Raw genomic sequence first — 19,619 nt, 5'->3', positions numbered from 1 at the left:
GGTACTGCACAAAAGGCTAATTAAAATAAGAGCCTATGATACTAAAGGTGGTTTATTAGCAAGGTTAGAGGATTGGTTAACTAATGGAAGAATTGGGATAAGGATAGCAACCTGTGTCTAGTGGTGTGCAATGTGGATCAGTGCTGGGACCAGAATTATACACATTATTAATGACGCGGATGAAGGGAGTGAACATACCATTGCCAAGTTTGTAGAATGTACGAAAATAGGTGGAAAGACAAGTGGGGAGGATAGCAAAATAAGCCTTTGAAGAGATATAAGTGAGGGGATAAAAACGTGGTGGATGGGAAGTAATGGGAATATAAGGGTATGCACTGTGGTAGAAAGAATAGATGAGCTGAATGTTATTTAATTGGAGAAAGACTGCAGAAAGCTTCAGCACAGAGGGATTTGGGGATCCTCGTGCATAAATCACAAATGCTATTAGAAAAATGGAATATAGGCCTTTATTCCAAAGAGAATGGAATATTAAAATAGGGATGTCTTGCTAAAACTTTACAAGGCACTAATTAGACCATACCTGGAGTACTGTGAACTGTCTAAGACCCCTTTATCTTCAGGACGATATATTGGCAATGGAAGCAATCCAGTGAAATTTCAATAGCTTAGTCCCAGCTATGGAGGAACTAGTTTGTGAGTAAGGTTGAGTAGATCATGCCTGTACACGATGGAACATGGAAGAATGAAATATTCAAGATTCTTGGGCATTTGACAAGGTAGATGCAGAAAGGATATTTCCCCTAATGGGAGACTCTTGAAGCAAATGTTAATCTCCAAGAAGTTACCTCGTTACGACAGATGAGAACAGTTATTTTCAGAGGGGAGTGAACCTGTTAAATTGTTTACTATGGAGGGTTGTAAAGGCTGGGTTGTTAAGAATATTCAAGGCTGAGACAGACTGATTTTTCAACCAGTAAGAGAATCAAGGGTTATATGGGGGATAAAGAAAAGTTGTGGCCTGATGAGAAGTGATAAGTAAGTGAATGTTAACACTGTTAAAATATCATCCAATGCCATTAATTGCAACTTTTTTTTGGCAAGTAATTACTCTGTTAATGGAGTTATCAAACTTTCTAAGAAAGTAGTATTATCCTTAAATTTAATTTGGAGGATGAAAGCCAGGTGCTTCCTCCTGCCTTGGTTATATGGTGACCTGTCTGTTTCCAATGCTTATTCTTCTGAGTTTCAGTCATTGTTTTAAATTATCTTTCAGTACGCTAAAAGATTTGGACAAGAAATTGAGAAACTTCATGGAAATGAAATCATGAATCTCAGAATGTTGAGTTGTTTATTGGGAGAGGTGTATTTTACTGACGAAACTAACCTGATCTAAAACCATAAAGTACACCTTTCCCAATAAAAACACTGACCCATAAGCAATGGTTCTGGTTCTGATATCCAGCCTGCAATTTATTTTATGTTGGGTTTTGCAGGAACAAGGAAGCGGGGCTGCAGATGCGAACCAGTCCGAGGGTCACGAGTCCAAACTGATGGCGCGGGTTGCAGCTCAAAAACAATCCCTGGACAAAACGCAGGTAAAACCACAGTTCCACTGGTGGGCAACATTTTGTTTTGACAAACATGTAGATGTCGTACTTTTATGATTACTTTTTTATGTTATGGAGTTGTGTATTTTTGTAGCATTACTTCTGTATGTTTTCAATTACAGCAGGAGCTTTGAGCACTTATTTTGATTGACTGTTGTCTCTAACCAAGCAACTATAAATGCAAAATAAAAACTGTGGATGCTGAGGAAGGGTCACCGGACCCGAAACATTAACTCTGATTTCTTTTTCTTCACAGGTGCTGCCAGACCTGCAGTTCCAACAATAAATGCAATTTAGTACTTATTAATCAGCTATGAAGTTTGCATGTTAACCATAAATTTTTTTTAGGTTTGTTCAAAAACAAGTCTTCATTTTCACAATGTAGGAGCAAAATACTATTGGTATCTGTACTGAAAAACAAAACATGCTGGAAATCACAACAGGTCAGGCAGCATCCATGGAGAGAGAGCAGGCTAATGTTTCAAGTCTAGATGGCTCTTCATCAGCTCTGATGAAGAATCATCTCGACTCAGAACGTTAGCTTGTTCTCTCACCACAGATGCTGCCTGACCTGTGATTTCCAATGTTTTTTGTTTTCAATCTGCACTTTCACTGTGCAGTAAAACCTTACCACCACTGTGCTTAATCTTTTTTGATGTTCTACATTTTGCCAAACTATTTTGGGGTAATAGCAGGACCTATTTCAATGAAATACCAGAGGCATTGACTGAAAATTTACAAAAATATAATGTCATCCAAATGACACTGCCATTTAATGTCCAAATGAGCCAGGAACCCATGGCGTGGAAGAGAGATGCCAGCAATTGATTGTCACAAGTTTCCAGACGATTTGTATCACTCTGTTAGCTTCTGAAAATGTCATCTTGATTTTGACTTCTCCCTCAGTTTCATGAAGTTACTGTACTTCTGCACTTTAATGGGTCATTAAGACTTTGGCTCTGGGATAAGTTTAAATAGTGCAATTGCCGTTAATGGCTTGATAATTGTTAGTCACTGCCAGTCACCCACCCTCTGTCCAGAAAGTGAGTGCTAGGTGAAATGTGGAGTCTTATCCCTTCTCTAGCAAATTGTTGAGTTCAAAAATGATTTTTTAAAAAAAAAATTCCTTGTTTGTTTCTTGTCTGTCAGCCCAAACATATTTTTTCTCTCCTTGTTTTTTAGTACCTGAGTGAGCATTGAATTTTCCCCTCATCCCCAGTCATTTCTGTATTTACTTCTCAGACTTTCTCATGTCATCGGTTCAGAAGATACATTCTAGATACTGTTCATCAAGCTCCAGATGCCCTAGTGCCTTTCCTTTGCTGCTACTAGCTTGCAGTAACTTGTGGGAAGAAACATTCTCATTATTTTTGTTTGAATGATACAGGAAAAGGTCTAACAGGATACAATGCAAGTTGTTTTACTGCAGGAAATTAAATCTGTTGAATTTTTCCATATGCAATAGTGGACTCTGGGACTGCACTAATGAATTACACAGCACTCTGTTGAGCTCAGGAAGGAGTCTATAAGACATCCGCGTACATAGGCAAACGGTTCACAGAGACCAGGCAAGATGCACACATTATGGGCAGGAAGGAACAAAAAAGTTAGTGAAGCACAGTTCTGGCACCATTCTGGATTATAGGCAGAGATGAATTGATTGCCTTCAGTCCCTTCCAATTCCTTTCTACTCTTTGGGGATGAGAGGTTGTGGACACTCAATTTCTGAATCTGTCATTCAATGTCAGTTTCCCTGAAGGTGGTTTTTCCCCTTTGCCTTTGCCTTTGAAGAAGGGAGTCTGCAGAGAGACAGTAGCTTTCTCCACTTACAGAAGGGAGAGATCTTTCAAGCTGGATGTTTCTGCTGTACCGTCTTGACATAACACTAGCCAATCACCCAGGAATCAATCAAAATGTTGTTAGTAGGCTGAACACTCCTGAACTCAACACAATTGGCTCTGATTGAAAAAAAAATCAAAAATCTGTCAGTTGGCAAACCACCCCTAAACAAACAAACAAACAAATCTGGGATGTTTGGCATCCTTCCCCACTACTTGAAGGTACCATTGTAGATAATCCCACAATGAATTCCAATAAGTCATTGTTTTAAATACGCAACATCATCTTCCACACTGCTTTAGTTTAAAACAGAATCTTCTCCTGTTTGTTAATCTACATACAAAGAATAAATGTGGTCCTTGTGCTTTGGGTGGCAATCAAGCTTCGGGAGATGTGGATACGTGTCTAAAGTAACCCCTCCCCAATATGTCCTCATGTCTATTGGATTAAGTAGCATCCAGATAAATTTTGTTGCACAATGTTTTACAATGTAAGAAACACAAGTTATCTTTCTAATGTTTTGAAAAACTAAAACTGTGTTCTTTCTCAAGAGTTACAAAAGGAAACCCGGTCATACAGATGCCGAAAGAACATTGGGTGATCACAATGAACATGTGAGCAAGCGACTGAAGATGGTGGAAGCCAGTATTGCGGCCCAACAGGACATGGCCCAGTCAGAACAAAAAGTGACGGAGGCAGATGTTTATGAACATATCAAAGAAGGCGGTGAATCCTTTGACGCTCAAACATTTGGTGAGTTCAGAATTATTCAAATTCAGAAACCTGTGAAAAAGAATCTTTGTCTCAATGACAAAATGATTTCAGGAGAAAGATGTACATGGAGTCAATGTATCACCTTATTCTAATTTTACAAATTGCTCATTTTAGATGTAGCCACAGCAGAGCAACAAAGTTCAGGTGGATCTCAACAGGAAAAGGAGATCGAAGAAGAGACTGAATCTGTTGAAATGGAAACTGATCAGGAAGAGGAATTGCAAAGCGTGGATGTACAAGAGCTGAAGCCAGAGAAAAAGTTCTCATCTACAAATGCGCCAGGTAGTTAGACACACAATTATAGTATAGAAAGGGTCCCTGCCTTATGAACATTTGACTTACAAATGCTTGTACTTAGAAACCGATCCCATACATGGTTTAAAGTTTAAAGGGCCAACAGATAAACATTCCTTGTACAAATGGCTGCTTTCCATTGTCCTGAAATGCAGTATGACTTGCAAATGGTCTGTAGAACCAAACCCATTCGCAATGCGGGGAATCCCTGTACACTGTAACTTCAAATTTTATTTTACTTTTAATGCAAACTAACAAGCCAGTATCTAAATTTCAAGATACGACATGACACACTGAAAATCATGAACCATGCCGAAACTAGGTAAGAGAGTATGTTGTGAAGAGTCTATGAGGATTACAGATAAGTTAAACGACTGGGCAAAAATCTGGCAGATGGAGTACAGAGTGGGAAAATGTGAAGTTGTTCTCATTAAGCAGAGAACTACTCAAAAGCAGAACAGCTGAAGAATTATGAGGTGCACAGGGTTCCAGGTGTTCCAGTGCATGAGTGACACAAAGTTAGTTTGCAGTCACAGTGAGTAACTAAGGCAGCTAATGGAATGCTACCTTTTGTTACAAAAAGAATTAAACACAAAACAATATTACACTGCATTACACAGGCATTGGCGAGAGTCCATCCCAAATACTGCGTGCAGCTTTACTCGCCACTTTTAAGTCACAATGGAAATACATTTGTGTTGGTTGAACGGTGGAGCAAGTTTGAGGGGCAAAATAGCCTATTTCTGCTATTAATTCCATTCGTTACTATGACATTGTTGCATTGAAAGTATGAATTTGCTTTTTCTAAAACAATAATTAGCTGATTGTGACAACTGGGGATTTGGAGTATTGTTAGTTGCTAACTTGGCTGGCCCAATTTTGGTGTTGTCCAATAATCTCCTCCTAAAAACTCATTTTTGTATGAAATCCAACACGCAGAACATGAGTCATTTTCATCAACAGAAAAGAAGTTAAATATTCAATTCTCGTTGACCATTAAATTCAGTGGATGTCCAGCAAGACTTGGGGGTACAAGTGCATAGATCTTTAAAAATATAAACAGTACAAAAATAATTTGGAAGGCTAATGTAATGTTGGCGTTTACAAGTAGGTGACAGGAAAGTAAGGATGTAGAAGTGATATTTCGGTTATACACAACCCTAGTTAGACCTCACCTTGGAGTACTGGGAGCAGGGCACCACACTTTAGAAAGGAAATATTGTTCTTGGAGGAAGTACAACATAGGTTTACAAGAATCATAACTTAATTCCTCAAGTCCAGATATGAGGAGAGATTACATAAATTTGGCCTGTCTTAGACCATAAGACATAGGAGTGGAAGTAAGGCCATTCGGCCCATTGAGTCCACTCCGCCATTTAAATCATGGCTGATGGGCATTTCAACTCCACTTCCCTGCACTCTCCCCGTAACCCTTGATACCTTGTGAGACCAAGAATTTGTCGATCTCTGCCTTGAAGGCATCTAACATCCCAGCCTCCACTGCACTCCGTGGCAATGAATTCCACAAGCCCACCACTCTCTGGCTGAAGAAATGTCTCTGCAGTTCAGTTTTAAATTTACCCCCTCTAATTCTAAGGCTGTACCCACGGGTCCTAGTCTCCCGGCCTAACGGAAACAACTTCCCAGCGTCCACCCTTTCTAAGCCATACATTATCTTGTAAGTTTCTATTAGATCTCCCCTCAACCTTCTAAACTCTAATGAATACAATCCCAGGATCCTTAGCCGTTCATCATACGTTAAAACTACCATTCCAGGGAGCACCTGTGTGAATCTCCGCTGGACACGCTCCAGGACCAGTATGTCCTTCCTGAGATGTGGAGCCCAAAATTGGACACAGTATTCTAAATGGGCCTAACTAGAGCTATATAAAGTGTCAGAAGCACATCACTGCTTTTATATTCCAACCCTCTTGAGATAAACAACAACATTACATTTACTTTCTTAATCACGGACTCTACCTGCAAGCTAACTTTTAGAGAATCCTGGACCAACACTCCCAGATTCCTTTGTACTTCTGCTTTACGAATTTTCTCACCATTTAGAAAATAGTCCATGCCTGTATTCTTTTTTCCAAAGTGCAAAACCTCGCATTTGCTCACGTTGAATTTCTTTAGCCATTTCCTGGACCACTCTCCTCAACTGTGTAAATCTTTCTGCAGCTTCCCCACCTCCTCAGCACTACCTGCCTGTCCACCTATCTTTGTATCATCTGCAAACTTCACCAGAATGTCTCCAGTCTCTTCATCCAGATCATTAATATATAGGATGAACAGCTGCGGCCTCAACACTGAACCCTGTGGGACACCACTCGCCACCAGTTGCTATTCTCAAAAAGAGCCTTTTATCCCAACACTCTGCCTTCTGTCAGACAGCCAATCCTCCATCCAAGCCAATAGCTCACCTTGAACACCATGGGCCCTCACCTTGCTCAGCAGCCTCCCATGAGGCACTTTATCAAAGGCCTTTTGGAAGTCTAGATAGATAACATCTACTGGGTTTCCCTAGTCTAACATACTTTTTACCTCTTCAAAGAATTCTAACAGGTTTATCAGGCACAACATCCCTTTACTAAATCCATGCTGACTTGTTCTAATCTGACCCTGCACTTCCAGGAATTTAGAAATCTCATCCTTAACAATGGAATCTAGAATTTTACCAACTACTGAGGTTAGGCTAATCGGCCTATAATTTTCCATCTTTTGCCTTGATCCTTTCTTAAACAAGGGGTTACAACAGCAATTTTCCAATCATCTGGGACATTCCCAGACTCCAGTGACTTTTGAAACATCACAGCCAAAGCCTCCACTATTTCCTCAGTCACCTCTCTCAGAACTCGAGGATGTAGCCCATCGGGGCCAGGAGATTTATCAATTTTTAGACCTTTTAGCTTTTCTAGCACTTTCTGTTTTGTAATGCCTGCCATGCTCAACTCTGCCCCCTGACTCTCCCTAATTGTTGGCATACTACTCATGTCTTCCACTGTGAAGACTGACGCAAAGTACCTATTAAGTTCTTAAGCTATTTCCTTATCTCCCATCGCTAGCCTTCCATCATCAATTTGGAGCGGCCCAATGTTTCCTTTTGCCTCTCGTTTGTTTCTTACATATTGAAAGAAACTTTTACTATCATTTCTAATATTACTAGCTAGCCTACCTTCATATTTGATCCTCTCCTTCCTTATTTCTCTCTTTGTTATCCTCTGTTTGTTTTTGTAGCCTTCCCAATCTTCTGATTTCCCAGTGCTCTTAGCCACTTTATAGGCTGTCTCTTTTTCTTTGATATATTTCCTGACTTCCTTTGTCAGCCATGGCTGTCTAATCACACCCCGGGTAATCTTTCTTTTCTGTGGGATGAACCTCTGTACTGTGTCCTCAATTACATCCAGAAACTCCTGCCATTGTTGTTCTACTGTCTTACCCACTAGGCTCTCCTTCCAGTCTTCTGTAGAATTTAATAAGTTAAGGCGTAATCTGATCAAAGTCTCCAAGACATTAAAAGGAAAAAACAGGGAAGATAAAGATAAACTAATTCCATGGTTGGAGTTTCTAGAACTAGGGTGCATGGTCTGAGAATCAGGGACGTAGTTCAGGAGAGATGTTAAGAAGCAATTTGACACAAAGGATGGTAGATATTTGGAACTCTTCCACAAATTGCAGTAGATGCTGAATCAGTTGTTAGTTTTGAACCCGAGATAGATACATTTTTGTTAAGCTAAGACATTAAGGCATATGGACCGAAGGCAGGTATATCGACCTAGGCCATAGATCAGCCTTGGTGTCATTGGCAAAACAGGCTTAGGGGGCTGCAGTGCCTACTCCTGTTCCTGTGTTCCATATTAATTGATGTGTTGCCTTTTTGTTATATTTGAGTTTGTGTGCAAAATGGCTATTGCGTTTTTTTTATATTGTTAACTCTTCTTGAAAACCACTTCACTGGCTGCAAATTATTTTTGCCTATCAAGAACTGTGAAAATCAAGGCTTTAAAGATTTATTTTAAACTCTTAAGTCAGTTGAAACCTATCTGGTATGTTTGCAGGATCTGACAGCAATCTTGAAGGAGAGTTTCAGCTTCCCAAACCTAAAGAGGTGGATGCTGCAAGAGATGACTCAGAATCAGAAAATGAAGAGATTCCTGAAAGGAGCAGAGAGTCTACCATTCACACCAAGCATGATCTGCTAACTGAGGACTTTGAAAAAGTATGGAAGCTTACAGACAAAAGCAGAAAGTGTTGGAGAAACTCAGCAGGTTTACCAGCATCTGTGGAGAGAGAAACCGAATTAGCATATCAAGTGCAGTAATGCATTCATATCTGAAGGGGCCTAGAAAATGATTTTTGTGCTTTTGCAAAAGTGGCAGGGAAAGCAAATATTCTTATTTGTGTATTATTTTATACTTCTTTCATTGACCTTTAAGCTTAACTCTGTTTCCCTCTTCACAGAGACTACCAGACCTGCTGAGTTTCTCCAGCACTTTGTTTTCATTTCACATTTCCAGCATACACAGAATTTTGCTTTTACTTTTATAAAAGTTTAGCACCTTTCCATTCCATAAACATAAAGCTGAAAAAGAAGATTTTCGAATGATGGTCACTCGATGGTCATTTTGGATTATATGGCAAATAAGCATAAAGCACAAGCTGCTACTTTAATGTGATACTGCTAAATAAATTACTTTAGGAAGAAAAGGATCATAGTACATTATTGATTTACAAGATGTTGAGAAAAATTCGAAGTGGTAGTTTTCAACCATTAGTTCTTAAACAAACTGAGCCTTTGGGAAATTGAAGGCCTTGGCATGAGGGAAATTCAGGTGGTTTTGAGTATTGGATGAGGCATCAACCTCACTGCAGCTGCTTTTTCTGAACCCATTGGGAAATGGTAAGCACGCAGAGGGATCAAAAAGATGTGGGGAAATGATGGTGAGACACATGATCTGTATTTGGTTGTCACTGAGATAAGTATATTCCCATTTACAAAACAGCAGTACATTGCAAACTAGTTAATGGACTCTGGAAATAGAAGAGAACCCTGCATACTCCTTTGCGTACACATTCTTGTTCAGTCCAAATGCACTTTACCACCAAGGCGAATTCATGGTTGCAATCCGGTGCAGGTAGTGAATGAATCATTGCTCAGTATGTTTGAGCAATGCCTTTGAGTTCTACCATTTTCTAGTTAAGTGACACAATTTGTTTTCCAGAGAGTTGTTCCTGACCCAGCACAACTACGTAAGCAGCTGGAACAGCAGCTCGATGCTTGGCGAAATGAGAAGTCTGGAAGTCCAGAAGAGGTAAGTAAAGGACAAGAATTAAGGAACTGACTAATAAAGGGAGAAGAATTTTATTTTAAAGACCGAAGGCAGATTCATTTTTAAATCCTTTATCAGTAAAATGGCACATTTTGAAAAGGTTTAACATGCCCCAGATTTCTTGCTTTTTTTTCTCTCGCTTTTAAAGCATGTTAAGACATGAAATCGAAACCCAGCCCTTTTAGCATGTCCTACGCACTATTGTGTTCAAATGAACCAAATGTTCCAGCAACTGATAGTCATAGTCTGATTGCTATTCTGCTTCTTTTCTCCTCCACTTCTGTATATCTCCATTTTTCAGGCCCAAACTTCTGATTTGGGCCTCTGGAGAAGTGCACAGCATACTCGTTCAGGGAGCTTTCTAACACAGCAGAAGATCACTGCCAGAGGCCAATCCTGGGCCCCTCTCCCCTTTTTACTGTAGTAGCTGCTGTATTCTGGAGTTTAAACGGCATAAGACACTTGGGCAGGATAAGGAGAGGCTTTTAAATGTGCAAGGTAAGTGGGTGAGGGTTTAGGGTAGGTCAGGATTGTCATTTTGGGTTGGCTGGAAAAGGCTGGATTTTAGGTCGGGTTGTCAATGGTGAGTCAGGATGTCAGTTGTATAGTTGCCCAGAAGTTGGAGCAGATTCTCAGAGGGTTCCAGTTGCAAGGTGATCACTCACTGGAAACACCAAACTGCCTGAGCATTTGGGAGGTAGGTGTGTATTGAGAATTCCCAGTGATCCTTTAGCGCATCTTTCATGGTATGCTGCTGTAATACAGTCTTCCAACGTATTTGGGTCAATTATTAGCTGAATAAATTAATCCAACCAAGAAAAGTTTCAGGAAATATAGAAATATTAAGCACTGTTATGTTGTTTAAACTCAAGATTGGTGAAAGTTGAAGGGTAATATAACTGCTTTAACTTCAATAACCCCCAACCAGCCACTCATGGATAATTAGGTCCTAGATATGAGCTCCTCTCTACCAAGTTAGCTGCTTGCGGAAAGAATTTTTAGAGAGGATGCTTAAGCTAGCTTGGGCACAGAGAGGTAAATAGGGTAGGCTCTTGAAAGAGTTCAGCACAAGAACAGGTCCTTTGGCCCCCCATATCTGTGCCGACCATGATGTCATGCATTTGCCTGCACATGATCTGTGTCCCTCTGCTCCCTGCCTGCCCACATGTCTGCCGAAATGCCTCTTAAACATTGCTATTCTATCTGCTTCTACCACTGCCCTGGCAATGTGTCCCAGGCACTTAACATCTTTATGTTTTAAAAGAAAAACTTGCCTCACATGCTTCTGTTAAACCTTCCCTCTCTTTTTTAAAAACAATGCCCTCTAGTATTTAATATTTCCACCCTGGGAAAAATAGTCCAACTGTCCACCTTGTCCATGCCTCTCAAATAATTCTTTCAGGTCACCCTTCAGCTTCCAATGCTGTAACAAATCAGACCAAGTTTGTCTGAACTCTCCTTTTAGCTAATACATTCTGATCCAGGCAACATCCTGGCAAACCTCTTTTGCATCCTCTGAAAAGCCTCCACATCCTTCCTATAGTGTGGCCTAACATTTTCCACTGATTTCATGTTGAATAGCTCCAAACAGCAGAGATACCAGTAATGGTGATTGCCATTGACATTGCTCTGATCCTAGCTGATGTTACTAGTGGACAAGTCAGATCTCAGATTAACATCATTTACATAAAACATGGTAAAATACAATACAATCTGTCCAAATATCACCATTTTATAGTACTCAAACATTGGAGAAAATTCATTACCTTCTCTATAATATCTACTTTATATGTAACTGTTTCTCTCAGTTCCCAGTTTTGAGAGATTGATAACATTTTTCTTGATTAGTCACATAACTGAGCTTTCAAATAATTGATTCTACTCACATACTTCTGATCTGGAACTTTCAACCTAAAACCCTCTGGGAGAAACTCTTTTATACATCCAGCTTCAACCAGAACTTCTGCAAACTGAGAGGGGCCTGGAACTTTCCAAGCTTATCAATTTTGCACCAAAGCAAAATGAATTTTTGATTCTTCTATCTGAAAGCAATCTCCACACTGTGATGCTTTTCAATGTGTACTTTGTCTGCTCATGAAACACTCTCACTGCCAAGAAATTCCCATTATCGCTTCAGAAAGTCTGCAAGTTAATCATTAAACCCTAAAATTCACATGCCATTAGTTTAAGATCCAAGCTCTAAAATAATTGATATTAAAATATGTACAAACCACACAACTTGCATCACAATAAGCATAACTGAATCTATTGGTGGGTAGGTTGGCCACTCGGAGAACTTTGGGATGTTGCTGGTCATGTGGTGCTATACTAAATTGAATAGGGAGGGAAGTGTACCCTCGCTACACTTAAGAGGAAGGGTAGGGAGAGAGATGTAAATGGTACTGTTCAGAATAAATTATTTCAACAAAATTTTTCACTTGGTTGTGTTTGAAAAGATTTTTCATTCACTGTGCTGCAAAATGTGCAGATTTCTTGAAAGCTCAAATGGAGGAATTCAAAATTACAAGGTATAAAAGTTTTGAGTTCTTAAATTTTTTATAAATTCACTTTTATTTAGTCTGTGGTGTCATTGCATACCATGGGTAGCAGAAGTGAAGTTTGTTCTAAGTTTGCATCTTCAAGCTCTAAATATTGTTTGTGGGATGTCTGTTGTAGATGCTCTGATAATACAAACGTGTATTCGGAGCCAATATAGGCCATTTGACCAAACAATCTGTATGTTCTTGTCATTCATTTAGACTATGACCTCAATTCCACATTCCTGCACAAGACTCATGACTACCTCCTGAGGGGGAAAAATACCCTTCTCATTTGAAAAGAGTCCCCTTTTTTTTTGAAATGTCCTCCATTTCTACAATATTAGATTCTAACAGTAAAGTTTGGAATATCATGGAAGACCGAGCTGTCGATCCTTAGGACACTTCCATGTCTGCTATCACACATGAACCCAATTCTGTAGAACTGATAACCTGCCAATATTGGGAACATTATTGCTAAAAAAAATTTTCCCACTACACTTGATTCTTTTTTTCTCATATTTATTTTTGTTACTACCAGGAGAAAGCTGCTGCTGAGATGTGGCAGCAGTACCAGGCCTTGACAGCTCCCCTGTCACAGCAACTATGTGAACAGCTTCGGCTTATATTAGAACCCACCCAAGCAGCTAAACTCAGGTCAGTGTGCTCATCACTGTTGTTTTCTGTTAATGTGGAAATTACAAGGTTGTTTTTAGTCACAGGATAATAATGGAATCAACATAACTGATAATCAGTTTAAGATTACAGATGATCGAATTAGAATCTAAAATTAGTACTAAAATTGTAGCTAGCTTTTTCTCCTTCGGATCTTTTGTGGACCACAGATTTGGATTTCTCAAACACCAAAGCAAGTGTGGAGTAGACCCTGATAATTATTATTTAGTGTCTTTGATTCTTACAGGACAATGCTTTATTTCTCAAATTAAAAGGTTTCAGAATGTAACTTTAAATGATTCCCATTCCTCCTTTCTCTCATCGATATAGTGTATGATGATATGGGTACTTCAAGAGACTAACCCTTTGTGTTTAAGATATATCTCCAGAATAGAGCTTCCACTGTGTATTTGTTAGAGATTTCATTTCATAAAAGACCTAAGGAGCTATTGTTTTGTGTACAGCATTCGTGCCTTCCACTAATTTATTCATCTGAAGTAACATTACTCACTTATATTTAATTTGTCTTTTGTTACCCATTACATTGTTAAATATCTGGACCAGGGCTGAAGTTTGCTATTACCTCTCAGTGAGACTCCATTCAGTTTCTCTAGGTGGCCACCAACTCCTTTGCTTGATTTTAAAGGAAGTGATCTGTCCAGTCAGTTGGTCCAAATTCTGTTATAATGACAACAGAAGTGCCAGCATTTGCTATATTATCCTGTGAAATCAATAGCAACCTCTGCCATCTTCATGTGTATAATTAAACGTGAAATTCAGAAGTTACTGTCAGTGATGACCGCAATCTTTGTTAAGTCATTGAACTGATTAAATTCCACTTTTGTACTGTGAAGATGCTGTGTAAAATCCCCTAAGAGTTACACTTCCCTACAAAAAAGAAGTGTAACTGGGGTTTTAATGTCATAATAAGTTACATTTACTTCTGAATAACTTTGCTGAAACTGGACTTTTTATATTTTTTAAATTTTAAATTGGGTGATTTTTGTTTGATATTTCAGTTTGAAATAACTCCACAGAGACCAGTATCCCATAACCAAGTCACCCGTTATTTGCACATGGACAATTCTTGACACTGATCCAATTCCCTCAGAGCCAGTTCTCTGAGTGAACAGCATGTCTGAACACTTGTTCTTATCTGTCAGCCAGGGATCCCTGATTGGACTACATCAATAGCCCCAATCAGGGAACTCATTCTGTGAGATACATCTGGCTGACCATGTTATAATCACTACACAGTATTTACATATACTCCAATTATATTTTGTTCTCTAAAATGTATAGTAAGTAAATCATAATCTTTTTTTTTTCTTTCTGGTATGCTAAGAGAATTCTTCAATGTAAGATGCTGTTTATTTTGTTTCCTGACATCACTACTGCTGGACAACTGTTGACTCCCTTGACTGAGCACTAGATTTAAATTAATTTCAAGATAGATGGAACTCGCTCCATAGAAATCACCAGAGCCTAGTTACTTGTACGTATGATATATCATATAGCTGGGTATGTGACATCTGTCGAACAGTAGTCATATAAAACAGTTCCTTTATTTTAGAGAGATCTGTCAGTACTATTTTAATTTTGTTTACTGTTCATTAAAGTTTTTCGGGGAAAATAGTGGCATAATTATTTCTTTATCCCCCACTTACAAATGTTTGTACACAGAGGTGATTATCGAACTGGAAAGCGATTAAACATGCGAAAGGTCATTCCCTACATTGCCAGTCAGTTTCGTAAAGATAAAATCTGGCTTCGCAGAACAAAACCAAGCAAGCGGCAATATCAGATTTGTCTGGCTATCGATGATTCTTCTAGTATGGTTGACAATCATTCCAAACAGGTATGTTGTTAGAAAGTTAAAGGTTAATTTGCAGAATTGCAAACAGAATCAGACATTTATGAGTTCAGAGAATTTAGTGACCAGTGACCTGTGACCTATAATAGTACAGATTCTTTCAAATTCATTTTCACCCATAGCATTTGACTGTAAATTTACTGTATATACTCATGTAAAAGTTGAGATTTTTTGACTATTTTTAAGGTTTAATTTATAGGGTTGACTATTACATGGATACTACTTTTGAGGGACTGAAATTCATGCTACAGTCCAAAATACCATATCATTAGCAAAAGCCCAATTAATCTCTAAGTGAATAAAGAAAAGAAAAACACAATGAATTATGGTAAATACTGGATAAAGACAATGAAACAAAAATGAATTAGTAGCTTTCATTTATACATACAAAAAGTGAAGTAGAAATATAATACGCCTTTAAATTACAATTACATGGTATATCTTAAGCATTTCAATTACAAAAGTTCATTAAAATCCTGCAAAATCACACTGTTCAACATCTTCAGCACCAAATAAAGCTTCATAATCGTTAAATCCTGCTGTATATTTTTTGTTTTCTCTGGAGAGCATTTTTACACAAAATGATGATGAAGTTTCAAAACCTCAGCTAGGTATCTGATTGTATTCCACGAGTGCCTGAAACTTGCTTCCATTTTCGTTTGTTTTCTCTCATCTACTGTTGTTTCAGTTTTCAATCTAACATTTTAAGGTTTTATTTCTGGTAAAGAAAAGTGGTCAGGCATATGGATAATGATGGGATAGGGTAGGGGGAGGGGCTTAGATTAGTTCACAGGTCAGCGCAACATCGAGGGCCGAAGGGCCTGTTCTGTGCTGTATTGTTCTAATGTTGACTGTTATGCAGTCTCACTGATCATTTCCTCATCGTAACATTTATGTACAGGATAATACCTTGACTCTCAAATGTTGATCTATTATCTGTGAAGAACTAGGGTTGACTTTTACATGACATACGTGGAAAATTCAAGATTTTTTGGCCAGTAGGGGGTTGACTTTTACATGAGATCAACTTTTACTTGCATGTACACGGTATACATAATATATAAACTGTTTATCACATGGAATACCATGTTTCCTTAATTTAAAGCCCACTTCTTGGCCCCTTTTGAAACTGCCTCCATACATTTAAATATTCCTGCTGCCATGTCCAGTAAAGCAGCTGTTTTGGATGTTCTGCCTAAAGAAAAAATGATATAATATTTACATAAGGTAAATCAGTAGTTTGTTCCTCCTAATAGCTGGATTAGTAACCAGTGTGATATTGAAGTAAAACTGCCAGGAAAATGTCAAGATTCGATCTTTTGATTTGTGTAGTATTAGCTCATCTGCTGTATGGTTGCACAAGTGTGGTGCTGTTAGTATCAAGATTAAATAGATGCAAAATTGACCAATGTTTCCAATCCTGATAGCCATCCAATAAAGGTCTGGAAAAGAAATTTATAACTGTCGGGATAAGTTTTGCTCAACTGTAATTCTGACGATCAAAAATATCGCCGTCATTCATTATAGACACAAATGCAATGGATTCTCTGCAAATAAAGATAGGTTCCACGAGGCACAATTAGAATCAATCTTTTGTAAAAAGTTTCAATTTCTTGGATTTATTTTGGAGTTTTGAATTGCCAAATTAGTTTGACCAACTCCAGGAATATCCTAAACATGCTCATGTGTTTTGATTTTATTTCTTGTAGCTAGCCTTTGAATCATTGGCTGTGATTGGAAATTCGCTGTCACTTCTAGAGGTGGGACAGGTTGCCGTGTGTAGGTAAGCATACATGAAAACAAGGTGGATGATATCAACAGGCATTTGTACTTGTAACTTATTGAAGACATAAAAAACAGAAATTACTGGTTTCACCCCATCTCAAAAGACAGTTGACTTTTTCAGATTGATAACATTTTTAATTGGACTAGTGAAAGGTGGTGATTTAGTCCCCTTATTAAGGGTGTATTCGATACTACATTGTAGATGGGAGTTTGCTCGCTGAGCTGGAAGGTTAGTTTTCAGACGTATCGTCACCATTCTAGGTAACATCATCAGTGAGCCTCCGGTGAAGCGCTGGTGTTAGGTCCCGCTTTCTAGTTACCTGTTTAGCTTTCCTTGGGTTGGTGATGTCATTTCCTGCATTGGTGATGTCATCTCCTGTTCTTTTTCTCAGAGGATGGTAGATGGGCTCCAAACCAATGTGTTTGTTGATGTTCCGCCATCTACAATCCGACCCCACCACCCAAGACATTTTTCCATCCCCACCCCTGTCTGCTTTCCGGAGAGACCACTCTCTCCGTGACTCCCTTGTTCGCTCCACACTGCCCTCCAACCCCACCACACCCGGCACCTTCCCCTGCAACCGCAGGAAATGCTACACTTGCCCCCACACCTCCCCCCTCATCCCTATCCCAGGCCCCAAGATGACATTCCACATTAAGCAGAGGTTCACCTGCACATCTACCAATGTGGTATACTGCATCCACTGTACCCGGTGTGGCCTCCTCTACATTGGGGAAACCAAGCGGAAGCTTGGAGACCGCTTTGCAGAACACCTCCGCTCAGTTCGCAACAAACTACTGCACCTCCCAGTCGCAAACCATTTCCACTCCCCCTCCCATTCTTTAGATGACATGTCCATCACAGGCCTCCTGCAGTGCCACAATGATGCCACCCGAAGGCTGCAGGAACAGCAACTCATATTCCGCCTGGGAACCCTGCAGCCTAATGGTATCAATGTGGACTTCACCAGTTTCAAAATCTCCCCTTCCCCAACTGCATACCTAAACCAGCCCAGTTCGTCCCCTCCCCCCACTGCACCACACAACCAGCCCAGCTCTTCCCCTCCACCCACTGCATCCCAAAACCAGTCCAACCTGTCTCCGCCTCCCTAACCTGTTCTTCCTCTCACCCATCCCTTCCTCCCACCCCAAGCCGCACCCCCATCTACCTACTAACCTCATCCCACCTCCTTGACCTGTCCGTCTTCCCTGGACTGACTTATCCCCTCCTTACCTCCCCACCTATACTCTCTCCACCTATCTTCTTTTCTCTCCATCTTCGGTCCGCCTCCCCCTCTCTCCCTATTTATTCCAGAACCCTCACCCCATCCCCCTCTCTGATGAAGGGTCTAGGCCCGAAACGTCAGCTTTTGTGCTCCTGAGATGCTCCTTGGCCTGCTGTGTTCATCCAGCCTCACATTTTGTTGTCTTGGATTCTCCAGCATCTGCAGTTCCCATTATCTGTTTGTTGATGGAGTTCCGGTTGGAATGCCACATTGTAGGGATATGCCTATTATGTTTTTATGTATGATGACTTATGTGAATAAGTGTTCATCCTCCCTGCCTCATTTGAAGCATTTTAATGTTACAGATTACTTGTAAATTATTTTCTTTTGTCTCAAAAATCAAGCCTTAATGCTCTATGTTAAATCTCTGACGGTTGATGATAATGAGAGAACTATGTGTTTTATAAGGCCTAGGATGCTAGAACATTTTTTAAGTGTAGGCTTCTGCCTTGGTTATTTAGTTTCTTCTTTGGACACAAGTACAGATGTGAGTCCAAACTGTGGTCAAAGTAGTTAATTTTTAAAAAATTGACTTTATGGTTCAAGTTTCTTGCTCGAACTGCTTTGCATTAAAAATAAAAAGCAGTTTGTAAACCATCTCAATTGAACTGTACTTTGGAATTGTTATTGCTTTATTCATGCATGAAGCAGTATTTGAAATAATTCCAAGGAAGCAGATATCCTGTCACCAACTCACCCTTTATTTACATGCGTACGTGTGTTCATTCTGTGCCCCAGTCCCTATAATGTAGAGACTCTCTGAATCTCCTGTTTATATCTCTCAGATAGGGTTCCCTGATTGGCCCAGGTTAACAACACCAATCGTAGATCTCATAGTCAATGAGATCCATCTGGCACCGTTCTGATCAGTGTATACTTGTCAATTGTACTCTATTTAGTAATGCAACTAAATTGATTTATCACTTAAAGAAATCATTTTAGCTGAATATATTGTTCATTACCTTTTGAGTAATCTTATTTTAAATAACTCAAAATAATCTAAAAATATCAAACGGACCAATTTCTTCACTTTATTAGTATGCATTTGTCAGTTTCTTAGCAGGCATCCATTAGTGTTTTAGAAAGATGCCTATTAGTGTCATTGCACTTTAAACAAAAACATACATTTTGAGAGTCTCTTCAGAGTCCCTCAAATAGACACAATTAATGCAAACCTGCATTGAAAATCCGGCAAATGAAGTACAATGTGGAAAACAGCAATCGTCCATCTTGGCAGAATGAATAAAAAAGAAACATATTATCTTGACGGTTATATATTAGAACGAGATCTACCACAGATGGTTAGTATGCAGGTGCAGCAAGTAGTCAAGCAAGCTAGTACGATATCTTATATTGTGTGGATAATCGATGCAAGAGAATGGAAGTTATGCTTCAGTTATACCACAGACCACATCTGTTTGCAGTACTGGTCACCATACCTATGGAAGGGTTTATTGTGATGGAAGCAATTCAGAGACAGTTTATTAGGCGAATACCTGGACTGAGTGGATTACCTTATGTGGAAAGGCTGGACAGACTAGGCCAATATCTTCTGGAGTTTAGAAGTGTCAGTGGTGACTTAATTGAAACATATAAGATCCTGAGGGGACTTGACCGGGTGGGTGATGAAAGCATATTTCCTCTTGCAGGAGAGTCGA

At 39.4% G+C, this 19,619-nt stretch overlaps 1 protein-coding gene across 1 annotated transcript in view; it reads left to right on the top strand.

The window, feature by feature from the left end:
• mdn1 (midasin AAA ATPase 1) overlaps positions 1-19,619 on the top strand; it is a 174,473-nt gene that overhangs the window by 151,443 nt on the left and 3,411 nt on the right. Inside the window, exons 91-98 of the mRNA XM_048530338.2 lie at positions 1,455-1,556; positions 3,959-4,160; positions 4,296-4,463; positions 8,534-8,694; positions 9,698-9,787; positions 12,884-12,999; positions 14,701-14,875; positions 16,600-16,673. Coding sequence (XP_048386295.2) covers positions 1,455-1,556; positions 3,959-4,160; positions 4,296-4,463; positions 8,534-8,694; positions 9,698-9,787; positions 12,884-12,999; positions 14,701-14,875; positions 16,600-16,673 — 1,088 coding nt within the window. The remainder of the gene's footprint in view (positions 1-1,454; positions 1,557-3,958; positions 4,161-4,295; positions 4,464-8,533; positions 8,695-9,697; positions 9,788-12,883; positions 13,000-14,700; positions 14,876-16,599; positions 16,674-19,619) is intronic.

This window comes from Stegostoma tigrinum, chromosome 4, assembly GCF_030684315.1.
Source record: "Stegostoma tigrinum isolate sSteTig4 chromosome 4, sSteTig4.hap1, whole genome shotgun sequence".
NCBI classification, from domain to species: domain Eukaryota; kingdom Metazoa; phylum Chordata; class Chondrichthyes; order Orectolobiformes; family Stegostomatidae; genus Stegostoma; species Stegostoma tigrinum.
The sequence above is the reverse complement of the archived record's forward strand: the minus strand, read 5'-3'. Positions and strand labels throughout refer to the sequence as shown.